The 25,507-nt window shown below is 39.6% G+C and overlaps 1 protein-coding gene across 4 annotated transcripts in view; it reads left to right on the top strand.

Moving 5' to 3' along the window:
* The window catches only part of VPS41 (VPS41 subunit of HOPS complex), a 208,104-nt gene extending 192,822 nt beyond the window's left edge, over positions 1 to 15,282 (top strand). For all 4 annotated transcript variants that reach the window (XM_055115865.1, XM_003812224.5, XM_034963959.2 and 1 more), the window contains 5 exons: positions 626 to 762; positions 12,046 to 12,145; positions 12,251 to 12,295; positions 13,850 to 13,929; positions 14,512 to 15,282. In XM_055115865.1, the coding sequence (XP_054971840.1) occupies positions 626 to 762; positions 12,046 to 12,145; positions 12,251 to 12,295; positions 13,850 to 13,929; positions 14,512 to 14,592 (443 nt within the window). In that variant the 3' untranslated portion in view covers positions 14,593 to 15,282. The remainder of the gene's footprint in view (positions 1 to 625; positions 763 to 12,045; positions 12,146 to 12,250; positions 12,296 to 13,849; positions 13,930 to 14,511) is intronic.
* The last annotated feature ends 10,225 nt before the right edge of the window (positions 15,283 to 25,507 follow it).

Raw genomic sequence — 25,507 nt, 5'->3', positions numbered from 1 at the left:
CTTTGTGTTCATGTAACTACCTTAATCTGAAATTGACTTTAATAACTATCCTCTTGACAATATAAGGAATCTCACTTGTAACTAGCAAGATAAAGTAGTAGTTTAAGGATCTCAAGAGGCAAAGTGATGTGGCAGAACATATCATAAACTTGAGGCTGGCCTGAGTGAATTTGGGCACATTGCTTATTAGCCGTGTGACCCTGGAAAAATTAAACACTCCATTTCCCTTGTCTGTAAAATGGGGACACAGCATTCCTACCTTGCACAGTATTTGAGGAAAGTGTATATAATACCTGAGCCATAGTCAGTTGTCAATAAATATTATTTGCACCCATTTGATGCTAAAAACTGTATTTTGAAGGCAAGTAATCATTTGTTCAACTGTTTTAAAACAGTTCTTACTTACTTTCTCCTTCATGTCTTAAGGAGCGTTAGTTCTTGGAAGTTTAGAAGATTAATTCTTAAGAGTTTAGAAATTCAAATGGTTTTAACACTTACTTTGAAGGAAATAATTTTTTCTTTGAGTTACTTTTGATCTAAAATTGCATTATATGCAAATTATGTGCAAATAAAATTGCATTATAATGTTGCTTATATGTTCATTGTTTTATGTGGTATTTTGTAGCATTTATTACTGGCTTGTTAAACAACATTGGCACACATGTTGACCCAATTCTACTGATTCACCGTATTAAGGAAGGAATGGAGATCCCCAATTTGAGAGATTCCTTGGTTAAAATTCTGCAAGACTACAATTTGCAAGTAAGTATCCTTTCTTGGACAAATGAGCATCTGAATTAGTTGACTTAGTACTGGATAAATATTTCTAGGGTTTATGTTAGGTATCAGTTAAAAACTTTCGATTTTATGGTTACATTTTATTTAGGCCCAGATATTTAGAAAACTGTTCAAATAGAGTAATTAGAAACATCACCTTTAAAATTGTGTTGTCCAGTAATACCTTAAAGGCCTTAAGAAGGCTATTTGATTCTTTAGCCATCTCCAATTTTCACTTGTTTTTGAGCAGACATTCTTACATTTGTATGGTTAATATAACATGGAATTGAGGCGAGTATGAAAGCAGTTATAGTGGCCATTAGATCGGGCCACCCCAACATTTTTAGGGAGAATAAGTATTGTATCCATTTGAGGGAATTAACAAAAATGTTTTTCAGTAAGGTAATAATTTTTCTTGAAGCCATTCAGTAGTCTGTTGCCTGAAAGCTGTTAAAATATAGGATTTTATTTAACCTTTTGTCTGTTTTCTAGAATAGTGCAACTTTATTATCCTTGTTAAATCAGAATTTGTCATAAGAACAGTGGAACTCATTATTTTCATATAAATTATTATACTAATTACAAAGCATCTTAATCTTTTCCTTAAAAAGACTCTAGCAATTACTATTTTTCAGGATGCTGGTAGCTTCTATAGAACTTGAATTAAAACATTTCCTTAAAAATTCAGACTGTTGTTCTTCCTCTAATTCACTTGAAAATGAGGTTTTGTTAATAATGGATGAAATTACTTTCCTAGAAACAATTTTTGCAGGTAAAGCCAAAAGAAAAGGCTATTAGCTGAGGAGCACTATGATGTGAGATCCATTGGGCCAGGATTCACCATGCAGGTTGCAAAGTAGAGGCCTGCCTGCACTCAGGGTGACAGCCTTAGGTAAGAGGCAGGGTGGAAAGGAGAAGATATTGCAGGAACATTGGTGGCTTCAAAAACAGATGTAAGAGATGAAAGGGATGGCAGAGCTCCAGGGACAAGAGGTTGTGCCAGAGAGTGTGATGTCATTAATGTTTCTGAAGCGGAGTCATGGTGTATACGTGTTCAAAAAGTGGGATGATGGTAAAGGTCATTTGTGTAGAATTAGTAGAGAAACTGAGGCCACAGCCTTTCTGAGTCATCCTAATGGACATGAAGGCCAGGAGGAAGAAACAAGGTGCTCTAAGCCAGGCTCCAGCTTCTCCACAGGGGACAGTGGTATTAACTGGACAACACGACTTTAAAAGTGAAGAAGTCTAAAGATGGGGGTGGGGGTGTGAGAGATCATGCAGCCTTCACTCCGGAGAGCTTTGTGGGAAATTGGGTTCATGGGAGAGAAATTGGTATTCGTTAAGCCAAAGAAGTAGATTACCTGTTCCGCAAAAAGCTTAACGATATACAGGCATATATTTCCAGTGGGATTTGGAGGTTTGCAGATGACCCAGGAGAAAGGTTATTGGAAGGAGAATGAGAAAGTCAAGAAGGAAATAAAAATATGGGAATGGGTTAATAGGCAAAGAGAGGTGAGGTGAGGAGCTGGCCTTTCATGCCGCGCCCTAGGAATCCAGAAAGGTGACGTCCCTGCCTGGGGAAGTCACTAATTTTGAAGGTCAGAATTGGGCTTTGGTGAAAGTGTTTTCAGTGTCAGAACTCATAAGCCTCTGAGTGTGAGTGAGCTTGATAATGACCTTTACTTCATTGACCCTTACCAACCCCAGGCATGCCAGGATATGCTCTAGGTTTCAAATCCACATTTGATGAGAAGTCATTTAGGTGTCTCTGAACAACCCTCCCCCGAGGGAAGTAGTAAATAATTATCCCTCTGCCTTTGAGCTGTAGTGCAAGAAGCTTGCACTAGGTTAAAAGTTGTGCCTTTCTTTTTCGCCAGCCTCCGCAATGACTGCAAAACCACATAGTGCATCACTATGACTAGGTCATTCTTCCAGAGAACCAAGCTCATGGGCACCACTGTGATCTCAGTGTTCATTCATTTTTAATAAATAAATTTGCATCATTCTGAGTCAGCTGGTAATAAAAATGAAATTATTATTAGATGCAAAATGAATGCCTAACATAAAAATATCTACTAAAGAAGCTACTAAATATTTTTTCTTAATTAGAGCTTTTCCTTAAGATATGTAAGTATGTAGTTCGGTAATGTGTTAAGGAGGTTCAGAATTATTTAGCCAGTGGGTGCAAAAAGCTGTGGTTGCCTGTGAATCCCCCAACCAAGGAGTGGCTTCTCAGAGGGTGAGGGAGAGATGAACAGGGAAGGCAGCAGAGCCTGTGGAAACTGTTGCATCTGGAGTCCCTACTGGAGCTCAGGCATCTTGTTGGAGAATGCAGACAGAAAATGCTCTCCGGGGGCAGGTGGTTCAAAGAATTCCAGGCGTTATTTTTCACTCATAGATAAAGAGTTTAAAATATTTTTCTGCTCTTTTTACGTAATGTATTAATGACCGCTTAATATGTTTCCTTTCTCTAAGCAACCTATTAGGGTTCACTGTAAAAATAAATCTATCCAGAGAGCATTTTGCAATTTCCAGAAGGATTTCACTTGCATGTTTTTATTTTATTCTTTTTTTATTTTGTATTTTATAAAACTATGTTGTTTTTCACATACTCTCACCTAGCAAAGTAAAAAATTAGCAACCCTATTCAATCTGAAAATTTGGGAGAAATTTTGCATGTTCATCAATTTCCAGGAATCTGGAAGTGACTGTGTGTGTGATGGGGCTGGGTGGGACAGTAACCCCAGGGGCTATCAAGAACCATTCAGTAATGTAGGGATCTATGGTCAGATGTTGGGGAAATGTTCTCACAGGGCTTCTCAGCACCTTTCCTTGCTGGTATGCATTGGGAATCTCTAAAGGGAGATTGACAATAGAGTATACAGCATTTAAAACTTGGGCACTGCTTTGGGAGATCATTCATTAGCCAGTTGTTAATTGGAAAAGCGGATTAGAGAATGTTGTGGGAAAAACTTGAAATGAGTAACTCTTCTGCTTTTAGTTGCTTTTAGGGAGGCGTTGCCCAACTTCCTTTTCCACCAACTTTCAAAAGTGGTGCGAATGTGGAATCTCTGCATATTGAAAATAAGGTCAACTCACCTGATGAGGGAGGGAAAATCCACCCTGTACTGTTCTTTTTCTTGAGATAGAAGCTTTGTAGATGAGATTTGCCACTCCCTATAATTAGGTTTAACTATTTGTGAATGCTTCTGTTTTTAATCCATTTATAAGACAAATATGTGCCAAAACTTTTTGGTGCTCATGCTTTCAGTTTTACAATTATGATTCTCATCCTCCTTTCTATTCTAGCAGTGTCTGTGAAGTGCCTTGAGGTACTTCATTTATGTTATCTCTGGATAAAAAGGGACTATCTACATAGTGCTGTTGTGTGGTCTTCCACATCATATCCTGTGTATCTCTCACTGCTGGGCCCATTTGGTCTCTGGAGATGCATTCATTGTACTGGCAGTTTATACCAGAGTCACATACAGAATTGGCATGGAAGACAAATAGGCAACTGTTGTCTTTTAAAGAGCGGTGGACATGGTATTTGCAGACGTGGGCTCCTGTTCTGGCTTTGCCATTAACAAGCCTATTGAGACTTTGGTAAGGCACTTCAGCTTTCTGGAGCTTGGTTTCCCAGTTAGATTAAGCCAGTGTTTGTGAAGTCTGGCTGCACACCAGTATCATCTGGATTCTTGTATACGTTACATAGTTTCAGGCACCCAGCCCAGATCTGCTGAATGAGACTCTCTTGGGAAGGACTAGGGAGCATGTCCTTAAACCACCTTGATATTTCTTACACACCTAGTCTGGCACTAGTCTATGTATTGAAATTTGAGAACCTTGAGATTAGATGATCTCTAAAATATCTTTTGTTTCTAAAGTTCTTAACAGAGGCGTTTTATAAATATCTCTTTACATATTGAATACAGCTGCATATTTAATGTTAACTTAATATTTTAATGTAAGCCTTAATATTTATTTTGGGATCTAATAAAGCAGCTTAGATTTTTAGGTATAATTGGGGTTTATTTTTCACGGTTTTTTCTTTTGCCTCAAAAATGACATTTATTTAAAGAAAAAAAATGACAAATTGTCCATCCCTTGACTCCCTTCCCTCCCCTGCCCTGTTCCTCCCAACTGCCCCTTGGATTGAACCCTGGCTGGGGCTAGGTAGCAGGACAGCCCTTCTCAGATGAAGTCAGCAACACTGATGGGTGTCTTCTTAACAGAGGGGCTGTCAGAGGCCTTAATGTCTCATGGAATAGTTGTTTTCAAAGTGCCATATACTTGATGACTTATAAACACATTTATTCAAATATATGAGTACCTCCTGTGTCAGACAGTATGTTCTGTGCTAACAGAGCCTCCATTTGGTCTCATAGACCTGGGGATGAGCGAGACACAGCCCTTTGTTCATGCAGCTCATGATCTAAATTGATGTTTCTGGGAGAAGTAAAATGCCTTAACACTTCCATTTTGTTAAACTACGCACACCATACACACAGACACACACACATACACATATACACATGTACACACACAGAGACACACACATGTACACACACATACCTCATCCAAACTGGTAAACTGATTTCAGACATCTCCATGCCTTCCAAAGTTATTTTCCCAAATTTGCATTTGCTGCAGTCCCCATAGTCCTTTATTTCCCATATCTCTATTTTGCAATCCAAATGGGATAAGAGGAAATAATGGCTTCTTTCTTACTAACCTTTTTTTGGGCCTACATGGGTTTCTTTTTGACTCTCAGTATATAAGCTCCTAATTTTCTTCTAAGAGAGAGTTTTTGAATTTATATGTTCATGAAATAAACTTTTAAGACCAAATGAGATTTGTTGTTTTCCTTTTGAAATTATTTCAGTTTTGCCTTATCACAGCTTTTAGGTGATATAGGTGGCCTGTGACAACCAGCTGTAGCTTTTAAAATTAATTTGGTACATCCATACTTTGTGCTATTAGAAATTTAAATACAATTGTGTTTATAAGATTGTTTCTGAACTCCAACATAAGACCTTAGGATCTCTTTCCCTTCGTGTTTCTCTGCAGTTCATCATTTTTATAAGAATCCCAGCCGAAAGCAAAGCTTTTTCAAGAAGAATTCAAGTCCCATAGCATTGTGACCTAAAGGAAGGATTAGAAATGAGGGGAAAAGTTTCTCAGTCTACCCTGTGTCATATTGGGGGCTTTTAAAACCAGGTAGCTGTCTGTCATTTGCAGTTCTAATGATAAGCATTGCAGTATGAACAAGGCAATGTCAGCAAAATGTTTAGTGTTCGAAGAATCTTTTAAAATAAAAATTTCAGAAACTTGGCAACTTTGGATGGCATTTTTCCCATGGCCGCTGTTTCTAATGAACCATAATAACTTTGCTAATATACAGTTCTTTTATTGCTTTATAAAATCTCTATGGGTCTGGTGTTTTGCTTTTGGTTGGGATTATTATCAATGATGATGAACTGCAGAGAAATAAGGAGAAGGGGAAGATAAGGCAAATCTAAGTTCTCATGTTGATTTTCAACAGCCGTATTGTAAATTCATTCTTATTTAAATTTACAGTAGCACAAAATATAATATGTAACAGATTGTTTATAGAAGCCATAGCTGGTTGACTTCAAAATGACGAAAAGGGAAGAGTAAAGGTCACGTCGATAAAATATGTAATTTAGAAAAACTTAGAACTATGGAAGGAAACAAAGTAATATCAAGAAAACAAGAATCCTGGAGTAGGATGTAAGAAGAAATTGACCCCTAGATTTGAATAATCTTGGAAAAATATAGGAAAGTCCTGTAAGGAAAATAAATCTCTGAAAGATAATATTGTACTTTCTAAGCTATGCCTACAAGTATTTCTTGAGATGAAAATTAATACCATTATGAAGTTGAGGAAAGAAAAGACTGGTTTATCCTCAGTGAAATTCTTTTTGTTTTGTTTTGAGACAGGGCCTTACTTTGTTGCCCAGGCTGGAGCATGGCAGTGGTGCAGTCACAGCTCACTGTAGCCTTGACCTCCCGGGCTCAAGCGATCCTTTCACTTCAGCCTCTGGAGTAGTTGGAACTACAGGCATGCGCCACTATGCCTGGCTAATTTTTTTTATTTTAATTGTTTGTTGAGACAGGGTCTCACTATGTTGCCCAGGCTGGGCTTGAACTCCTGGGCTCAAGAGATCCTCCTATCACAGCCTCTCAAAGTGCTGGGATTATAAGTGTGAGCTACCACAACCATCCGATTGTCAGTGATACTCTAATAAGAGACATAGGTTACAAAGCAAAGGTTAATAATGGTGCTGCTTAACTTACCAAGTAGAGATATTTCATAGAGAAGATGTTTCAAACTAGTTTTAAGTTCTGAAAGTGATATCAGAGGCTGTCCAACACAGAGAATAAGAAGCCAGGGTAAAACAGGAGGAAACAGGTGAGAAAGTTTTTAGTGGGTTAAAAATGATTGATCTTTGAAAGGCCAGTTAGACATACTTCGGAAAACAAAAACTACTTTTGGTGTGAAGGAGGACATCATCTTCAAAACTGCATGCTTATAAGCTTCTGTAGTCTGTAAACATTCAGGAAACATCACAAAATGTATTTGCAAATTCCATAAAGTTTGAGAAAAAGGCACGGGGAAACAACCAGCATAACCGTAAAAAACAAAGTCCTTGCAGACTAAGTTTTCAACACCTGAAATAAACAAAGAATACGAGTTTATATCAATATCTTCGAAAACTCAGAAGAACTGTACAATTTTCTAGGAAAATAATAAGTTGTAAAAGTTTACTCAAGCAAATAGAATAGACCTATAATCATTAACTAAATTACATTGGTAGTCAAAATGTATAGCTACAATAAAGGCACTTATTCCATAGACAGTTTTAGAGACAAGTTTTATCCTTTTAAAAAATAGCTGGCTGGATACGGTGGTTCATGCCTGTAATCTCGTCACTTTGGGAGGCTGAGGTGAACGGATGGCTTGAGCTCAGCAGTTTGAGATAAGCCTGAGCAACATGGTGAAAACCTGTCTGTACTAAAAATACATAAATTAGCTGGGCGTGATGGCTCATGCCTGTGGTCCCAGCTACATGGGAGGCTGAGGCAGGAGGATCACTTAAGTGCAGGAGGTCAAGGCTGCAGTGAGTTCTGATCATGCTACTGTACTCCAGCCTGGGTGGCAGAGCAAGACCTTGTCAAAAAAAATTAATTAAAAATAATAAAACTAAATAAAAAGCAGCTTCTGTTTTACATTTACTTTTCCAGATAATTGAGTGGAAAAGTTCCTCAGTTCCTTATGGAATGCTAGTTTAACCCTAATACCAGCATTACGTGAGGGCAGTATGAGAAAATTATAGCCCTATCTTTTTTTTAAAAACACAAATGCAAAAATAATACATAAATCAATAGCAAATTGAACTTGACCATTTATTTAATTGTTAAAAGTACATCCATATCATAAATGTTATTAGTTCTCCCTAAAATAATCATCTGTATGTTCAATAAAATTTTAATCAAAATTTCCAAAGAATTTTTCATGGAAATTAATAAGCTGGTCCTAACTGTTAACATAAAAATTAAGAGTAAGATTATTATTCAAGAGGGAAGATATTTTTATTAGATATCCAACTTAATATGTGGGAGTATAAAATGGTATATAACCACTTTGGAAAACTGTTTGTCATTTACTTGAAAAATTAAACATACACCTACTCCATGACCCAGGAATTTCACTCCTAGGTATTTACTTAAGAAATGAAAATCAGTTCCATAAAAAGATCTGTACAAGAATGTCCTTTGGATTTCCTTAGTAGCCCTAAACTGGACATAACCTCAGCATGCATTAACAGGAGAGTGTACCTCAGGGTTGTTGCCTCTTGGTGACAAAGTAGATGCCGTATCACTAGGCTTTAAATCCACACTTCATATGGCACATGCAGGAAGCAAGGGGTTTTTTCCTAATGAGGCTTTGCTTTTTGATTTGAAAGGGCTGCTTTCCCAGGCTTGATGTTTATCTTGTTGACCAGATCTATGTTACATGAGCCCCAGCCAGCTGTATATTTCAGCTGGACACACACTAAATGAAATTGGAGTTGTGTTTGAAAAGAAGGAGCAGGAATGGTAGAGGGCAAGAAGGTGTCAGCTGTGTCTGTAATACTTTATTTTCTGGAATGAGATCTGAAGCATGTGGGAAAATATTAACAGATTTGTTAAATCTAGGTGGTAGGGACTGGGTCTTTTTTTGTTTTCAGTTTTTTTTTAATATTTCATATTTTAAAAAGAAAAATAGCACAAAGTAATGAAAGATAGTGCTCAGATCAAGAGCAGCAGTGATCAGTGCCATTCTGGTCATCGAAACCTGAGTAACAGAAGAGTGTGCATGTGCCCTAAGTATGTAAAGAACATCACATTTGCAAGTTAGAAGGGAGATGGGGAAGGTGATGATAGTCTGTGGTTGCGAAGATAGGTTGGGTAAGATGACCTTGAAACATAGCAGTCATCCAAAATCATGAGTGTGAAGGTCAAAAAGAGGTGAGGATGACCTGCTTACGCCAACTGCTGTGGCATCTGACTTTTGGCCATCAGTGTCTTTATAAAAAAGACACTCATGGGAAATTCCAAATACGAATTTTTGAGGGTGAAATGAATGTGAACAACAGCACATTTTTCATGAGTCACTGATGGAGTTGCTACTAGGAATACATAGTCAACATAATGCCTTGTCATACGTCTGATGTTGAAAGCAATACCTGTAGATTGTAGTACATTATAATCTTGTACTGTCTTCCTTCACTTATCACCTTTAATTGCCTACAAATTATTACAGATGTTATAGAATAAATGATTACATTCTATAGAGGATAGTCTCATATTTTGAAATACCTGCCTGGGATCATATAAATGAAACTTAAAACGTTTTCCTGTTTTTCTGATTGGGAGCCTTGAATTTTGACCAAATGAAGTAGGAAATAGCAGTAAGCTGTATTTGTGTACTTTCCCCTCTCCTGGCTGTTTGCCTCTGAATAATGAATTTTCCTAGAAAATGCTTTCTGCAGGCGGACAGATTGTACCTGTTTAGAAAAATGTAATCCTGCTGAGGATATGGTTCCTTCCTGGTTTGCATATTTTGCTGTTGTCTTTTTTAGCTTGTAGACACAGTGGCCTCTGTCTAGACTGCTGGCCCTGCCTTTCTCTTATATAATTCATGCCATGGGCCTGGAGCACCCACGAGAGTCAGAGCCATTTTTTTAAATTGTTTTATCTGAGATGTTGTGGTTGAAACCATTACTCTTAAGTTTTTTATTTTTGTCTTGGAGGCTAAGCAGCTTTATATGTTTGCTTTTAAATTTATTTAAAGTTTCCTGACATCAATATTTCTTAGCTATCTTTCTTACTGTATTTGTTATTTTTCTCTTCTACCTGTATGTTTTAATGCAGTCTGTTAAAATTTTAATGTATTTTTTAAAAAATCCAAAAAATTGATTCCTGGTAGAATTTTAAAGAATAAAACTTCATAGGCAGTTTCTCAATTAATGTAGGAATACTAAAATCATGTAATTTCCTGTTCATCAATAGTAGAAATGGCAGGCATAGAATTTTAATCTAGACATTAGTTCTGTTTTCCTGAATATTAATTTGTCTTTGTATAATTAGGGGGAAAAGGCTTTTGGCTGGATTCACCCAAAGCCAGTGCTCTTTGGGATTTTCAGAGGAACACGTGGACCACTGAGGATAGAGGGCTGCGGTTGGCTGCTCCCTTACTTTTCTTCCCCAGTGGCATGAATTTAAAACTTATGAAAGCAAAATGCCCATCTAGCTTGTCAAGTCGAGAGTGACTTCAGTATGAAGAAAGTCAAAGTGCCCCCTCTAAACAGTGGCACTTGCCCGTGAAAGACACATGCTTCTCAGCCTCAGAGCTGGGCTGTGGTGAGACAGCGCTGTCTGTTAATGTGAACTTCTATGATGTGACATGTGTAACTGCACATAACTGCGTATGATAAGACACATAGGGCCCAAAGGGAGAAGCCACAGGCACAGCCCCAGAGCATCTCTGTCCTTCAGGCCTTGAGTTTCTCCCTCTGAAAAAGCAGCAACAAGTTCTGGTTAAAAAATAATAATAATAATAAATGAAATGACATCTGGCTTATGCGCACCTCCTGGAGCCTCTCAGTTTCCTACTAATACCTAAGAAAACCCAGCAAAGAGTGGGAGCTCACACTGTGCCCCACAGAATGGACATGAAAGGTAAAGTGTCGCCTGTCCCTGCTGTGTCCCCACCTAAAAGCAGGGGAGGATCTTGGACCCCATCGTGCCTCCAGTTCTGAAATACAACATTGGTACCAGCCAGAAATGAGCATCATCCTCCACTGTGTGCTTCTGACTTCTGAGGCTGCCAAAGCATTGTGATGTCTCTTGTCATTCTCCAGGCAGGAAGGGAGGAAATAGTAAAAAGCCTGCAGGGGAATAAGAAAAATGTGTAAAGAAACAAAAGCTATAATGCTGGGATGAAGAATAAAGAAAAGGACTCTTATGACAGAATATTTGTATTCATGGTCATTTTTCAATTGTCACCCCTCCCAGGAGTCACCAAATTTGAAGGTTATTATAGTCAGTTAATACCACACACACACACACACACACACACCACATTCATAGCACTATGCTGAATGGTTTGGATTGGATTTGGAAAGAAAAAGATAGGTTGCAGCCTCGAGGGGATTTAAGACCGAGATTGTATCTGTTTAGTTTATTATCTATACCCAGTACCCTGTACGTGATAGGGACCCAGTACTTATTTGTGCAGTAAATAGATTAATTTATGAAATAAATTGATGATTTTGGAATAGCAGGTTTTCATTCTGGGTAAAGATCTGAAGAATGGAATGAACACATGATGTAGGAGCCAAAGTCTGCCCAAGAGAATCTGTATAAGGAAGCCCTCTAAAGTAACAATAGGGTTAGTTAATATAGGACCTTCTTTGCCAGACTTTGGAATTTATGTTTGATTATACAAATGCTACAGGAGCCAGTGTATGGTTGGAAGAAATGATGAAATGATGCACAGAGTAATGAGTGGATCCTGGCTGGCCAGGTCAGCCTGGCAGTGGTTTGGCAGGAAGAGGGTACTGAGGGCAAGAGAATCAGTGAGTGCCCCTTTTGAGTATTTCAAGCATGCCAGCTTTTGGAATCCCCAGTACAGTGTCCCTTCATCCCTCAGATTTGAGTCTACTTAAGATGGCTTTTCTTTTAAAATGTATGCATTAGATTCTGCTTCGTGAAGGCTGCAAGAAGATTCTCGTAGCTGACTCTTTGTCCTTACTGAAGAAAATGCACCGAACTCAAATGAAAGGTGTTCTTGTTGATGGTGGGTAAAATTGAAATAATCATATGGAACCACGTGCCCTGCTTTCAGAAATGGCCAAGCAGGTATAAACAGGGCATAATCCAAAGTATGTGTGTTTTCTTACAGAGGAGAACATCTGTGAGTCGTGCCTTTCCCCTATTCTTCCATCAGGTAAGAAGGTTTTCCCCAAAAAAATCCCAAACATGTATTTTAATGATGAGTGGAATCAAAATTTTGGGATTAGCCAACTACCGTTTATAAAACTATATAACTTTCAGAATAACCCAGTGGAGAGAAGTGTTGTGGCTTGCATCCTGCTCAGTGGAATGCTGGTGCTGCCATTGCTTAGAGCTGAGGTTCTCAAGCTCTAGGGCGAGTCCTCGTCACCTGGCAGGCTTGTTGGAACCCAGATCGCTGGCCCAGTCAGACTCCCTAGAGTCTCTGGTTCCAAACTTCCAGGGCAGGAACTGAGAATGTATATTTCTAACAAGTTCCCAGGTAATGTTGATGCCACTGGTTCAGGGGCCCTTCTTTTAGAACTGCTAGTCTAGGGTAAAAACAAAATGAAAACTAACCATCAGCATTTAAATTTCAAGGTAGAAGAACCATATACATGTCTGGGAAAAAAAAATTTATAGGTAGCATTCCCTTTTCTTTAGTGTTTTTCTCTGATATATGGTTCTACATGCCCAAGTCATCTCACATTTCAGTGGAAACATACATAATACCTGCCATCTAATTGGAACTGTGAGTCTTTAAAAGACATAAGCATTTGTTTATTTCTAGTTCTTGGCAGATATATATATGTCTTCATCTGTAATGAAAAGCACCTTCTTAAGGTTCATTATGACAGAAGAAATTTGCATAATTCAAAAGCGGAAACTAACAAAGCATCATTAGGATGCTAACAAATGCTTTTCAAATATAAGTTCAGCATAGCAAAGTACTAAAAGACCTAGTTGACCTCATGTTTACTTAGGATTAAAGGATTATTTCATGGGGCAGTGCATGAGAAGTTGTTCTACTTAGGTTCTTTTCTAGAGGAATTAGATTTGGATGTTTAAGTGCTTCTGTTGAAAACTGCATGGGCTCAGGTGAAGAAGTGAGCTTCCATAGCATTTCAGACAGTGTTGCAGCAAAAAGGAACCACATACATTCCCACTCTACAGTTAGATTTAACTCCAAATTTACTCTGCTGATGACACTAAATCTTACCAAAAATAAGCTGGCCACACAGAGCAGGAACAGATGAGGGGATCTGCCCAAGCACAAGTGCAGTAAAATGCAAGGTCACCACAGCCTGGGCTTGTAACCCAGGTCCGCCTCTGAGTCAGTGTGTGGTCTTGGCAAAGGTAGCAGGTGGACTGGCAAAGCATTTTTATGAAGCCACAGACTCAACTTCAGCTGTGGTGTATAATGATTATAGGGGTTAGGGGCACACTGGCACATACACATGCTGGTTTTCCTACAGTTGTCCTCAATGTAGTCTGGGTAAGTGACACAGAGGCTAAGCAAGTAACCTGTGAATCGCATAGCAACATGATTATAATACCTGTTTTGTGTCTGATCATACCACCTCTCAGGAATGCTTTTGTAAATAAACCATTCTCTAAAGGCATCTTATTGCTGAAAATTAAACTGTAACTCGACTTTCAGTCGGGATTGGTTTAAAATGATCTTGCTTGTTGCATTAAGTTCTCCTCCTTTCTCTACCCTCCTCGCCAGATGCAGCTAAGCCCTTCAGCGTGGTGGTCTTCCATTGCCGGCACATGTTCCACAAGGAGTGCCTGCCCATGCCCAGCATGGTGAGTTGGCAGCTTGGCACCTATCAACTAGAGGGAAATTAACACACTTAGAGGAATGTGCTTTAAACTGTAACCCTTCATCCTTATGGCTGTATGGGTTAAAAAAAAATTACAATGTGGATTTATATCACATAACAAAAATTAATCTAGTTTTCAAATGTAAAAATATTTAGAAATGTTTTATGTACTATAGTAAACATAAAAGCATACCCATTTGAAGGAATTCATTCAGGCCCAGTTGACAGCTGTCGTGCTGTAGAGATGAGCAACAACAGTAGAGAGCCATTGTGTATCTTACGTGTTTCTCAGCCTGATTTGTGTTCCATGATGCTATCATTTTTTTAGTGTCGTATTCCTCCAGGTCACATTAGACGCATTCTGCTGTTGGGTGTCCTTTGAGTCACAGAGTAACAGCTGATCTAGACTAAATCCTATGTTAACCAGAAATAAACTCCAGAGAAAGGAGTGACATCCTATTACTTCCTCTCCACCCCCTGACTAATGCTACCTTAGTGTTTCTGAATATGAGAGTAGAAAAAGCAGATCATTTTTTAAATCTGTGTTTTTAAATTGCATTTTTAGAACTCTGCTGCACAGTTCTGCAACATCTGCAGTGCTAAGAACCGTGGACCAGGAAGTGCAATTTTGGAGATGAAAAAATAGCTCATTTCTCCTTGTCAGTCTCCTTGTCACCACTCTTTTTGAGACTGTTTTTGCAACAACAAAAGCATTTGTTGACACTCGTGCTGTTAAGAGATTTGTTGATGTTTATATTATACTCAAAAACAATTTCTTCATCTATTCCTGTACTAATGGTTTCTCTTTGCAGTTCACAGAGAATTTGGGGCTCTCTTCATGCCTTGAAATTTTGGGGTCCATAGTGAATATTTTGTTATTTATTTGTTTGGCTCATTCTTTATATAGTAATGGAAACATAAGTCTAGGAGTTAGAAATGAATTTTTTAGACCTTAGTAAAACCATTTAACCATAAAATGGACAACTGAGAATTCTCACAGCTGCCTGAAAGCGTCGCCAACTGTGGTTATCCTGCAAGCTGCTACCTGCAACTTGGACGTTGTTTCCACGTGCTCTGCTGGCTACCATTCTTGCATTCTGGGTTTGGCTTTTTTCTGTGTCATCAACTATGGTTATCCTCTAAATAGGCATTTAATGAAAGATTGTACAAATTGTCACTCATTTGATGACATCTGGGAATAACATTAGCAGGCTGATGTCCTGCACCATTATGTTTACTAATCACATGTTCTGTGTGCTGTGACGACTGTCAGAGTATCTGGCCATGGCGGACACTCAGCATTTGTTGATTGAATAAATGTTAGCTCTTCTCATTGTGAAGGACTCACTTTTACTGGGATAAACAAATGCCGTTAAGAATTCTGGCACCCTTGTAAGGAAGAAAAGAGAGCTCAACACCTTCGAGTCTGAGCGCTTGTGGCTAGGGTTTGCCAGGAGGGAGGAAACCAGTGACCCTGAAAACTGGGGGTGCCTCAGGAGCAGTGGGACCACCTGATGCTGAAGGACGGACTAATGATGTCCTCTTGCCTTCTCTGGTGCCTCCATTGCCCTCATGGAAGAGCATATCATAGAGGGAGAAAAGTCAAACTTGTAATTGTCTCTTACAGTTATTGGCTTCATCTTCCTTGGGATATATGGTCATCCTCTAATGAGTGTAAAAGTGCGCAAAACACATCCTTATTGTTCCTGATCTCTTAGTCTCATAAATGGGAACAAATACAGCTTTCTGCTTCTTTCTTTTTGGGGAAAGGACAGGGTGCTAGTGAGTACTGACAGCATGCCAGCTACCGAAGTCACCCAGCCATTCCCATGAGCAGCAGTTCATTTAATTGTCACAGCATCACCAGGAAGAAGATCTGATACACCTAGGTTTACAGATGAAGAAAGCAAAATGTAGAGATGTTGTTGAGGTCACAGAGGTGACTGCCTAACTTCAGAGCAGGGCTCCTGATCCCTTTAAGAAATTACAGGGCCAGCCGGGCATGGTGGCTCACGTCCGTAATCCCAGGGCTTTGGGAGGCCTTGGCAGGTGGATCACCTGAGATCGCACGTTCGAGACCAGCCTGACCAACATGGAGAAACCCCATCTCTACTAAAAACACAAATTAGCCAGGCATGGTGGTACATGCCTGTAATCCCAGCTACTCAGGAGGCTGAGGCAGGAGAATCACTTGAACCCAGGAGACGTAGGTTGTGGTGAGCTGAGATCGCGCCATTGCACTCCAGCCTGGGCAACAAGAGCAAAACTCCGTCTCAAAAGAAAAAAAAAGAAAAGAAATCATAGGGCCAAGTTCAAAGGAAATGCACAGAACGTATCTTCACATTAGAGTTAAGAATTCTCTAGCAAACAACAGATTTTTTTGTTGTTGTTAGTCACAAATACTTAGAACTGGAAGGCTCTTTGTTATTATTGAATGTACCCCTCAGCCTTCTCAGCATTTCCTTATCCCAAGACTAGTGTGCTTTCTGCTACACTTCTAGTTTTCAGTTTTGAGTTTTGTTCTTACCCAATTGTTTTTTCTTTTCAACATTACCAATTTAAAGATTCAGTTTATTACATTTATATTAATCCCCACTTATGATTTGAGCAAGCTCATTTCCAGAAAAGTTTACTTTAAGATCATCAATAGGATTTGCTAATTTCAGTGAAGTCATTTTGCTTCAGGGGTAAATTATCCTAGTTACCAAGTCCCATTTGGACATAAAGAAAATCCTACTTATAGAAAAGGAGAAAATAATTAAACAGTCTTCATTTTTAAGTAACTGATTTAAAAGGAAAATAATAAAATATGTTCGTTTATCATTTCAGAAATTGCTGTAACACACTGGAAAATTCCTGAACAATATAGATTTTATCGTTAATAAAAAACACTAGCTTTCCTTCCTTAGAATGACTTTTCTTTTGAATAAGCAATATTGGGTGATTTATTAAAGGATATTCAATCCTTTTTACTTTTCATCAACCTATAAGGGCTTAAATATGGCAAAATAATCCAAGTGTTAGTCAATTATTTTTCATGTGTGACTAGCCCAATTTAAAATATAGGTAAAAAGGAAACCCATTCCCCTCATTTTGGGGAAGAACATAGTTGCAAAGTACACACTTCATAAGCTATTCTTTTTTTTTTTTTTTTTTTTGAGATGGAGTCTCGTTCTGTTGCCTTGGCTGGAGTGCAGTGGCATGATCTTGGCTCACTGCAACCTCCGCCTCCCAGGTTCAAGTGATTCTCCCGTCTCAGCTTCCGGAGTAGGTGGGAGTACAGGCACGCACCACCATGCCCAGCTAATTTTTTGTACTTTGGTAGAGATGAGGTTTCACCATGTTGCCCAAGCTGGTCTCGAACTCCTGAGCTCAGGTAATCCGCCCACCACGGCCTTCCGAAGTGTTAGGATTAGAGGCGTGAGTCACCACGCCCGGCCAAGAAAGCTATTCTTGAAGTGTAAAACAGCCAGGTTCAAAATTATTTTGGAGTACTTTAGTTTGCTTTTGTTTTTAGCCAAAGGGATTTCATACTGGTTTAATTATGTTCATCCTTGAGAATTTTTTAGAAGTTTCCAACAGATTTGTAGTTCATTTTGCTGTTGTTACAATGTAAAGCTATATATAGTTGACCCTTGAACAACACAGGTTGGAACTGCAGGGATCCACTTATACATGGATTTTCTTCTGCCTCTGCCACCCTTGAGACAGCAAGACCAGGCCCTCCCCTTCCTCCTCCTTCTCAGCCTACTCAGTATGAAGACGACAGAGATGAAACACTTATGATGATCCACTTCTACTTAATGAGTAGTAAATATATTTTCTTTTCCTTATTATTTTCTTACTATTTTCTTTAGCTTGCTTTATTGTAAGAATATAGCATATAATATAAATATAAAATATGCGTTAATGGTCTATTTATGTCACCAGTAAGGCTTCCAGTCCACAGTAGTCTATTAGTAGTTAGGTTTTGGGGGAATTATACGTGGATTTTTGACTGCATGGGGTGTCAGCACCTCATCCCCCACATTGTTCAAGGTTCTACTGTATTTTAATATTAAAAACCAAACATGCATTGAGTAATTACTATGTGTTAGGAATTATTAGAAGCACTTTGCTTATACTATTTAATTATATTAATGTATCCCTATGAAATTGGTGTTATTACCATCATCGTCATTTTATGGATGAAGAAACTGAAGCACATAAAGGTTAAGTAACTTGTCCAGGGTCAGGTAGCTGATAGTGGAACACCTAGCTGAAATTCAAACCCATGCAGTTGCCTTCAGAGTGCCTGATCTTAACTGGTGCGTATTTGATTTTTTTGTTGTTAAAACATACTTATTTGAGCTGTTTTGGTCAGTGGATAGAAAGCAAAATCCACTCTTAGAATAGAAAGGGATTTATTACAAAGTGTTAAATGGCTTACAAAATCATTGATGGGAATCAAAGAAACAATAAGGGAGCTTTCAAGCAATTCACAAAGCCACCCCACAGAACTGGGCTGCCCAGGGAATCACTGCCCCACCACCATCAGATCATGGGCTGCACATAGCAGTGTCAGTTGTCACTTTTAAGTAAACATTGGTAAATAAAAGTGTACACGTTACTCAGTTTCTCCTAAAGCCCTTTCTCAGTAACATTAAATTGTGTGTGTACATATGTGTGTGGGAGACATTTCTATGTGCTAAATACTACATCGGTTCATTCTGGTTTCTATTATCAGGACACAGGCTACTAAAACCACCAATTTTGGTACTAAACTGTAACCCATTCCTGGCGCTCTTAGCTAAATGCTGATTTATGAAATCGGGAATGAAGTTCCTTCTTTTCTCATGCAGCACAGGTTTTGGAGTCATTAGGATCAATGCAACATTCATAGTAAAGATAAGACAGGAGCGAGAATGAGAAACTCAGCCTGCAAAAGCAGGTCTCCAGAGTTGGCCACTCTCCAGACCTTTCTTTACGTTTACCCAGAATCGTGGTTCTTAATGAAAACAAAGTCATGCCATTCCCCTTCTCCAGTCCCATGGGAGTCTTTGTGCCCCGTGTGTGAAAGGGCTTGCAGTCTTTGGCTTGGCTTAAGCAACCCATTGCATTTAACTTCGCAGCCTCCCTTTTTCTCTCCCTGAACTCTGGCCATTGTGAGTATACTTGTGGTTCCCTTCACCCCTGTACTGCAGCTATCCTTCATCCTCCAATACTCTGCTCAGACGGGACTCCTTGCTCACCCTGACATCCTCAGACTGGGTAGGAGACCTCTCACTTGTCCTCATATAGTACCTAGGGACCAATCTGCCTCGTCACACTGCATTGCAGTTGTCTGTGAAGCAAGTATAATCTTAGTCCACAAACTCAGGTCTACAAATGAATAGGTTTTTAAGTTTTCTCTTGAGTTCACATTCTACCTAGTGGCATAAACTTAATTTAGTTCATAGTAAACTCAGCTAAATGAGGCTTTTCTTGATTAGTTTAGGCACCCTCTTCTCTTCTAGGTTGCCTTGAAGTTTGGGTGTTGTGGCAGGAATGGTCTCCTTGTGCCCCAGAATCAATTAGAAGGAGGCAGGTGGTCCTCAGTGGAGCTCTGTCCAGGCCGGCATTGGCTGGAATGCCATCATCCCACCGGCCTTTGCCAGCATCTTCATCTGCTGCCATCATTTCTAGGATGTCTTCAGTCCCAGCCGGCTGTGGTCATCAGTCCTTGCGGTAACCCTGCTGCTTCTGACAAGCCCCTGCCACACCTCTGTCTGGGCTGGGAAAACTTGATGAACTACCTCATGGCTCTGATGGTGGAAAATGCAGACTTTGCCACGCAAGTTGATCTTTATTGCTTCCTCACCATGCCCAAGAGTCCATTAAACCTCTTTTTTTTTTTTTGTAAATTGCCCAGTCTTGGGTATGTTTTTATCAGCCGTGTGAGAATGGACTAATACAAGTTAAAACACTTTTTTCCAAAATTAATCTTTTTGCCCCAATTATTCCAGATAGCCTCAATCTTTTTTGCTTTGATATTGACATGTCAGTGACATATTTTCAAAATTCCATCAACTCCTCTTTGACTAGAGTGATTATATAATTTGTGATCCAAATCAGAGTACTTTGAGAGTATAAAGGGCATTATTAAAAATGACTCCAGGCCTGGGGCGATGGCTCATGCCTGTAGTCCCAGCACTTTGGGAGGCTGGGGTGAGAGGATTGCTTGAACTCAGGAGTTTGAAACCAGCTTGGGCAACATGGAGAAACCCCATCTCTGTTTAAATGTATGTGTGTGTGTGTGTGTGTGTGTGTGTATATATATATAATAAAAATAAATGACTCCAAGCAAACTAGTGAAACCATGACTGTTCCTGGCAACCTAAGAAGTATCTCATCCAGTCTCCACTGCGTAGTTCTATTGATGCAATACTGCATGTAACAGAATGAGGAAAATAATGTTACTTAAAGCCAAACTGGTTCTGCCTTCTCGGGGAAATTATGTAAGTCATATCAGAGGAAAAAAGAAATATTTATACTACACACTTCCACTTATAAAGACTGGTGGCTCAACAGAATGGAGGCTGAAGAGGAAGAGGAAACACTAAAACCTCAAAGCCTCCTCAAATTCCTTGCTCCTAAGCAGAGCAAATTATTGAATCTTTAGATAGGCAGGAATTAGCCTAGAGTTCCATAGAGGATTAAGAGTGAAGCTTTCTAAAGTGAGGAGAATTGAGAGGTGAGGGTTTTAGGGAAAGAGTCAATCAAGCAACCTGAGCAATCAAAGGGCATTTTAAGAAAGGAAAGGCTAATATTCCATTTTATGTTGCATTGCTGCTAAACCCTTCTATCTTCCCCAAATGTTCAGTAAAGTTTGGTATAAAAACGATGTCATCTCTGAGTAGTTTTTAGGGAAAACTGGTTAGCTGTGTCCCACATCTGGGACCCTGAGGAGTAGAAAGAAGTGAACAGCAGGAGGCAGGATCTGGAGTCAAATGGAAACAGGAATTTAGGCCCACAAGAGACAATAAGAATGTAAAAACCCTAAAATTTGCAGAAATGTCAAGAGACTAGTCTTCCCAAAGACCAGTGGAGAAAGGCATTGAGCCCATTTTAGATGGATTCAAAAGACTGAGTGAACTCAGCTACATCAAATTACACATTTCTATCTCTATTGACAAAATTTGGCTAAAGAGGGCAAATCATTTCAGTTTAGAAACTGCATACATTTTGTCACTAGGATTTTATTCTAATCTTAGTGTGTATTGGGTTTTATAGACACATCTATGCCTCCTGGTTTCTTTATGATCCATTTACATCGTGTTCTGTGTGAAAATAAGAGACTTTGTAGATGAGACAAATAAGGGTGGAAGGAACTCACAAATGACAGACTCAAGAATGAAAATTACCATGTAATTTTTTAATAATTATGGCACAATTAATAGAGATGAAATGCAAAATTCTGCAATTATACTCAAAAAATTATTCATACAAGGATGAGTCAGGAGAGACTCGGTTAGTAGTCCAAATGAAAAGAGGCCTTGGGTAAGAAAACTGGAGCATTTTCCTCTGAAGTTAGATCTAAGTTTTAATCTCTGCTCTATCACTTACTAAACAACAATTTACTTAACATTTCTAAGCTTTGCTTGCCTCATGTAAAATGGGGTGATGATAATAACATCTACTTGGGAGGATGTTAACAGCATTAGGTGAGATGATGCATGTAAAATGCTTAGCTAGTGCTAGCACAGGAAGAGTAACTAGCACATAGCAAATGCTTCACAAATGTCAGCATCCAAGATGGTCCCCTGATCCCCACCTCTACCAGGGTTGGTTTGTGTGACCAAAAGAATATGGCAGAATGGACAGAACATCCCTTCCAAGATTAGGTAATGAGACAGCAGCTTGATATCATGCCGTCTGAAAGAAGCCATGTTGTGAATGAAGAGACCCATTTGGTGAAGAATGGAAGCACCCTGCCAAGAGCCATATGAGTGAACCTGGAAGTGATCCTCCTGTTACAGTCAAATCCTCAGAGTCAGGAATCCCAGCCAAAACCTTGACTATAACCTCATGATAGGCTGTGAGCTAGAACCACCCACCTACGCCATTCCTGGATTTCTGATCTTCTTCTGAACTGTGTGAGATAAATGTTTGAAGTTGCTAAATTTGGGAATTGGGGGGCACAATTTGTTATGCAGCAGTAGGTAACTAATACAGCAATCCATTAATAATCAGCCTGGTTTCTGTTACTTGACTACAAATATGGACCATCAGTGATTCCTAAAAATGAAAATTGAATGCAGCATTTTAATGGGCTATTCGTCCTATTCACAGAAAGTAGCATTCTCCATTCTGCATCTGAGAACACTTTGCTTAGGGCATTTTTTTAAAACAAGGATTTTGACAAAGCAGACAGGAGTCGTTAGGAGAGTGATCGAATTTGAAATCTTAAAATTTAAGAAACTAGTGGAGGAATTGGATAGTACATGATTTCAAAAACATGAAAACTGAGGACATTAAATGTGCAAGGGTTAGAAGTTTGTCGCATGCAAAGGGGAAAGTGAAGATGGCATTTTTTCACATAGTTTCAGAAGTCCAGTTGCTGAGGTTAATCAGTGAAAGTTGTAGTAACAAAGGTTTAACATAAAACAACTTCCTAAAATCAGCCAGGTGCAGAGGCTCATGCCTGTAATCCCAGTGCTTTGGGAGGCTGAGGCGGGCAGATCACCTGAGGTCAGGAGTTCGAAACCAGCCTGGCCAACATGGTGAAACTCCGTCTCTACTAAAAATACAAAAAATTAGCTGGGCATGGTGGCATGTGCCTGTAATCCCACCTACTCAGGAGGTTGAGGCAGGAGAATCACTTGAACCTGGGAGGCAGAGGTTGCAGTGAGTCGAGATTGAGCCACTGCACTCCAGCCTGGGTGACAAAGCAAAAGTCCATCTCAGAAAAAAAAACTTTCTAACATTTGGAGATGTCCATCTACAGATGGGTGTGCCCCCTGGAGCCCTGCTCTGAGCCAAGGCTGGTGACCATGTGTCAGGTTGCTGCAGACAGAACTCTGAGCTGCCAAGTTGTTCTCTAAGGCCTCTTTCCACTGTAAGCATACCTAAATCCCCCTAGAAACAGCAGGTTTATCAGTTACTCTCACACTCTGTTATTTTTATGCGCAGATCCTATGCCCATCTGTTGTGTGTCTGAATACCCACATCTTTGGCTAGCTTATTAATTCAGTGTCACTACAGGGTCCTTTCTTCTATCCTCCCCGCAAGGCAGGATCCACTTGTGTCTCCCATCTATTTTGCAGCTTTCTTCTCTATTTTGCTTGATAATGCATTCTTCAACGATAATATTACTAGTCTCACAAGCTAGTTCTTTTCTAAAAGGAAAATTAATAAGAGTATGTTACCACAAGTGTTATGGGCTGAATTATGCCCTCCCCAAATTCATATTTTGAAGTCCTAACTCCATTACCTTAGAAGATGACTATTTAGAGATAGGACCTGTAAAGAGGTAAGTATGGTAAAATGAGGTCATATGAGTAGGCCCTAATCCAACATGATTAGTGCCCTTATAAGAAAAGGAAATTTGGCCGGGCGTGATGGCTCATGCTTGTAATCCTAGTACCTTGGGAGGCCGAGGTGGGTGGATTGCCTGAGCTCAGGAGTTCCAGACCAGCCTGGGCAACATGGTGAAAACCCGTCTCTACTAAAAATACAAAAAATTAGCCAGGCGTGGCAGCGTGCACCTGTAGTCCCAGCTACTCGGGAGGCTAAGGTAGGAGAATTGCTTGAACCCAGGAGGCGGAGGTTGCAGTGAGCCAAGATCAGGCCACTGCACTCCAGCCTGGGAGACAGAGCGAGACTCCATCTCCATAAAATAAAATAAAATAAAATAAAATAAAAGGAAATTTGGACACAGACATGCACATTCACAAAGGAAAGACCATGTGAGAACACAGCAAGAAGATGGCCCTCTACAAGCCAAGGAGACAGCCCTCAGAAGAAGCCAAACCTGCCCAAACCTGGATCTTGGACTTCTGGCCTCCAGAACTCTAAGAATATACATTTCGGTTGTTTAAACGACCCAGTCTGTGGTCTTCTCTTAGGGCAGCCCTAGCAAACTAATACAACATAATTCCTTATTCTGCTGTTGGCCTCTGTCTCAGCAATAGGAACAGAATTCCACTTCCGTCCTAAGGGCTACTGCCTGAACTTCTGATAAACACAAGGGGGCCCACCTGAGCCCACTCACACATTGGATCTCTATCCAAAAATGCCATGTGTCTTTATCATTTCTCCAGGTATGACTTTCCACGCTTTCTCTCCTATGCTTTGATGCCAGGCTGCACCAAAATGTATAACTGAGAATTGCCTACTTATAAACAATGTGAAAAGGCTCAAGAACATACATTTCTAATTCCAAAAATTTAGAAAAGCTGCTCTTAAGAGCTTTAATAAAATATTTGTAAATGATATTACCATGATTGGAAGTTCATTTTTACGTAGGTAGCTTCTTTAAGATTTATTTTTATTTCAATTAAAAAACAGCCTAAAATTTAGATTCAAAACATATACTCTACAAAATATATATATATTGGATATACAAACTTTCAGTAACATGATTGCATTAGGACTCTTGGTTGCAAGCGACAGAAACACAACTCAAACTAAATTTGGTCAAAGTGGAATTGCAAGAAGGATGGAGTTGTGCCTGGGCCTCCTGAACTCTGGTGATGCCAGGGCTTGATCTGCAAAGGAGATCCTTGTGCAGCCTGAGGAAGCAAGATTGACTTACTGGAGTTGAGTTGTCACCCACAACCTGCCATCCATGCACAATCCAGATAAACAAACTGAGGAGCCTCGGAGAACCACTGGTTGCCCAGAGGAGTTTTACCACAAGGATGGGCAGTTTGTCAGTATTTAAGCCAGGACTTTGAGCTGCATTCTCACATATTGCTTCTCCATTGTGAATAGTGTCAGCTAGAGTCAGGGCCATACTCGTCAATAAATAGGGACAGGGTATTAACTTAATATTAGGGGAGAAAGTGATGGCAAGTAAGAAAGGAGGGCACTCCGCTAGATGCCTTCTGGCTAATTCCTACACATCCTTCAGTTTAAACATTGCTTCCCCAGAATTGCCTTCTTTGCCTTTCCAGATAAGGCTACCTTCCCTGTTAAGTGCCTCCATAGCAACCTGGAGTTATCCAAAGATATTTGAGCCCTTGGAATAATTTAGTGATTCATTTTGTTCCCATTAGACTATTATTTCCTAAAGAGTAAGGAGTGCCATTATTTGTCTATCCCCAGTGCCTCTGTTAAGTGTCTGGGGTTGGATATATGTAAAAGACACTCAAATATCTGTTCACTGATGTTGTGGATTGGTTTGGATATGGTTTGTCCCCACCCAAACTCATGTTGAAATTTGATCCCCCAGGTGGTAATGTTGGGAGTTGGGGCCTAGTGTGAGGTGTTTGGGTGATGGGAGCAGATCCCTCATGAATAGATAAATGCCCCCCGACATGGGTAAGTGATTAGTTCCCTTGAGAATGGATTGTTAACAAGAGTCTGGCTCCCTCAGTTTC

The sequence above is a fragment of the Pan paniscus genome, chromosome 6 (assembly GCF_029289425.2).
Source record: "Pan paniscus chromosome 6, NHGRI_mPanPan1-v2.0_pri, whole genome shotgun sequence".
Lineage (NCBI taxonomy): Eukaryota > Metazoa > Chordata > Mammalia > Primates > Hominidae > Pan > Pan paniscus.
Note: the sequence above shows the minus strand (reverse complement) of the source record. Positions and strands in the feature narration are given on the sequence as shown.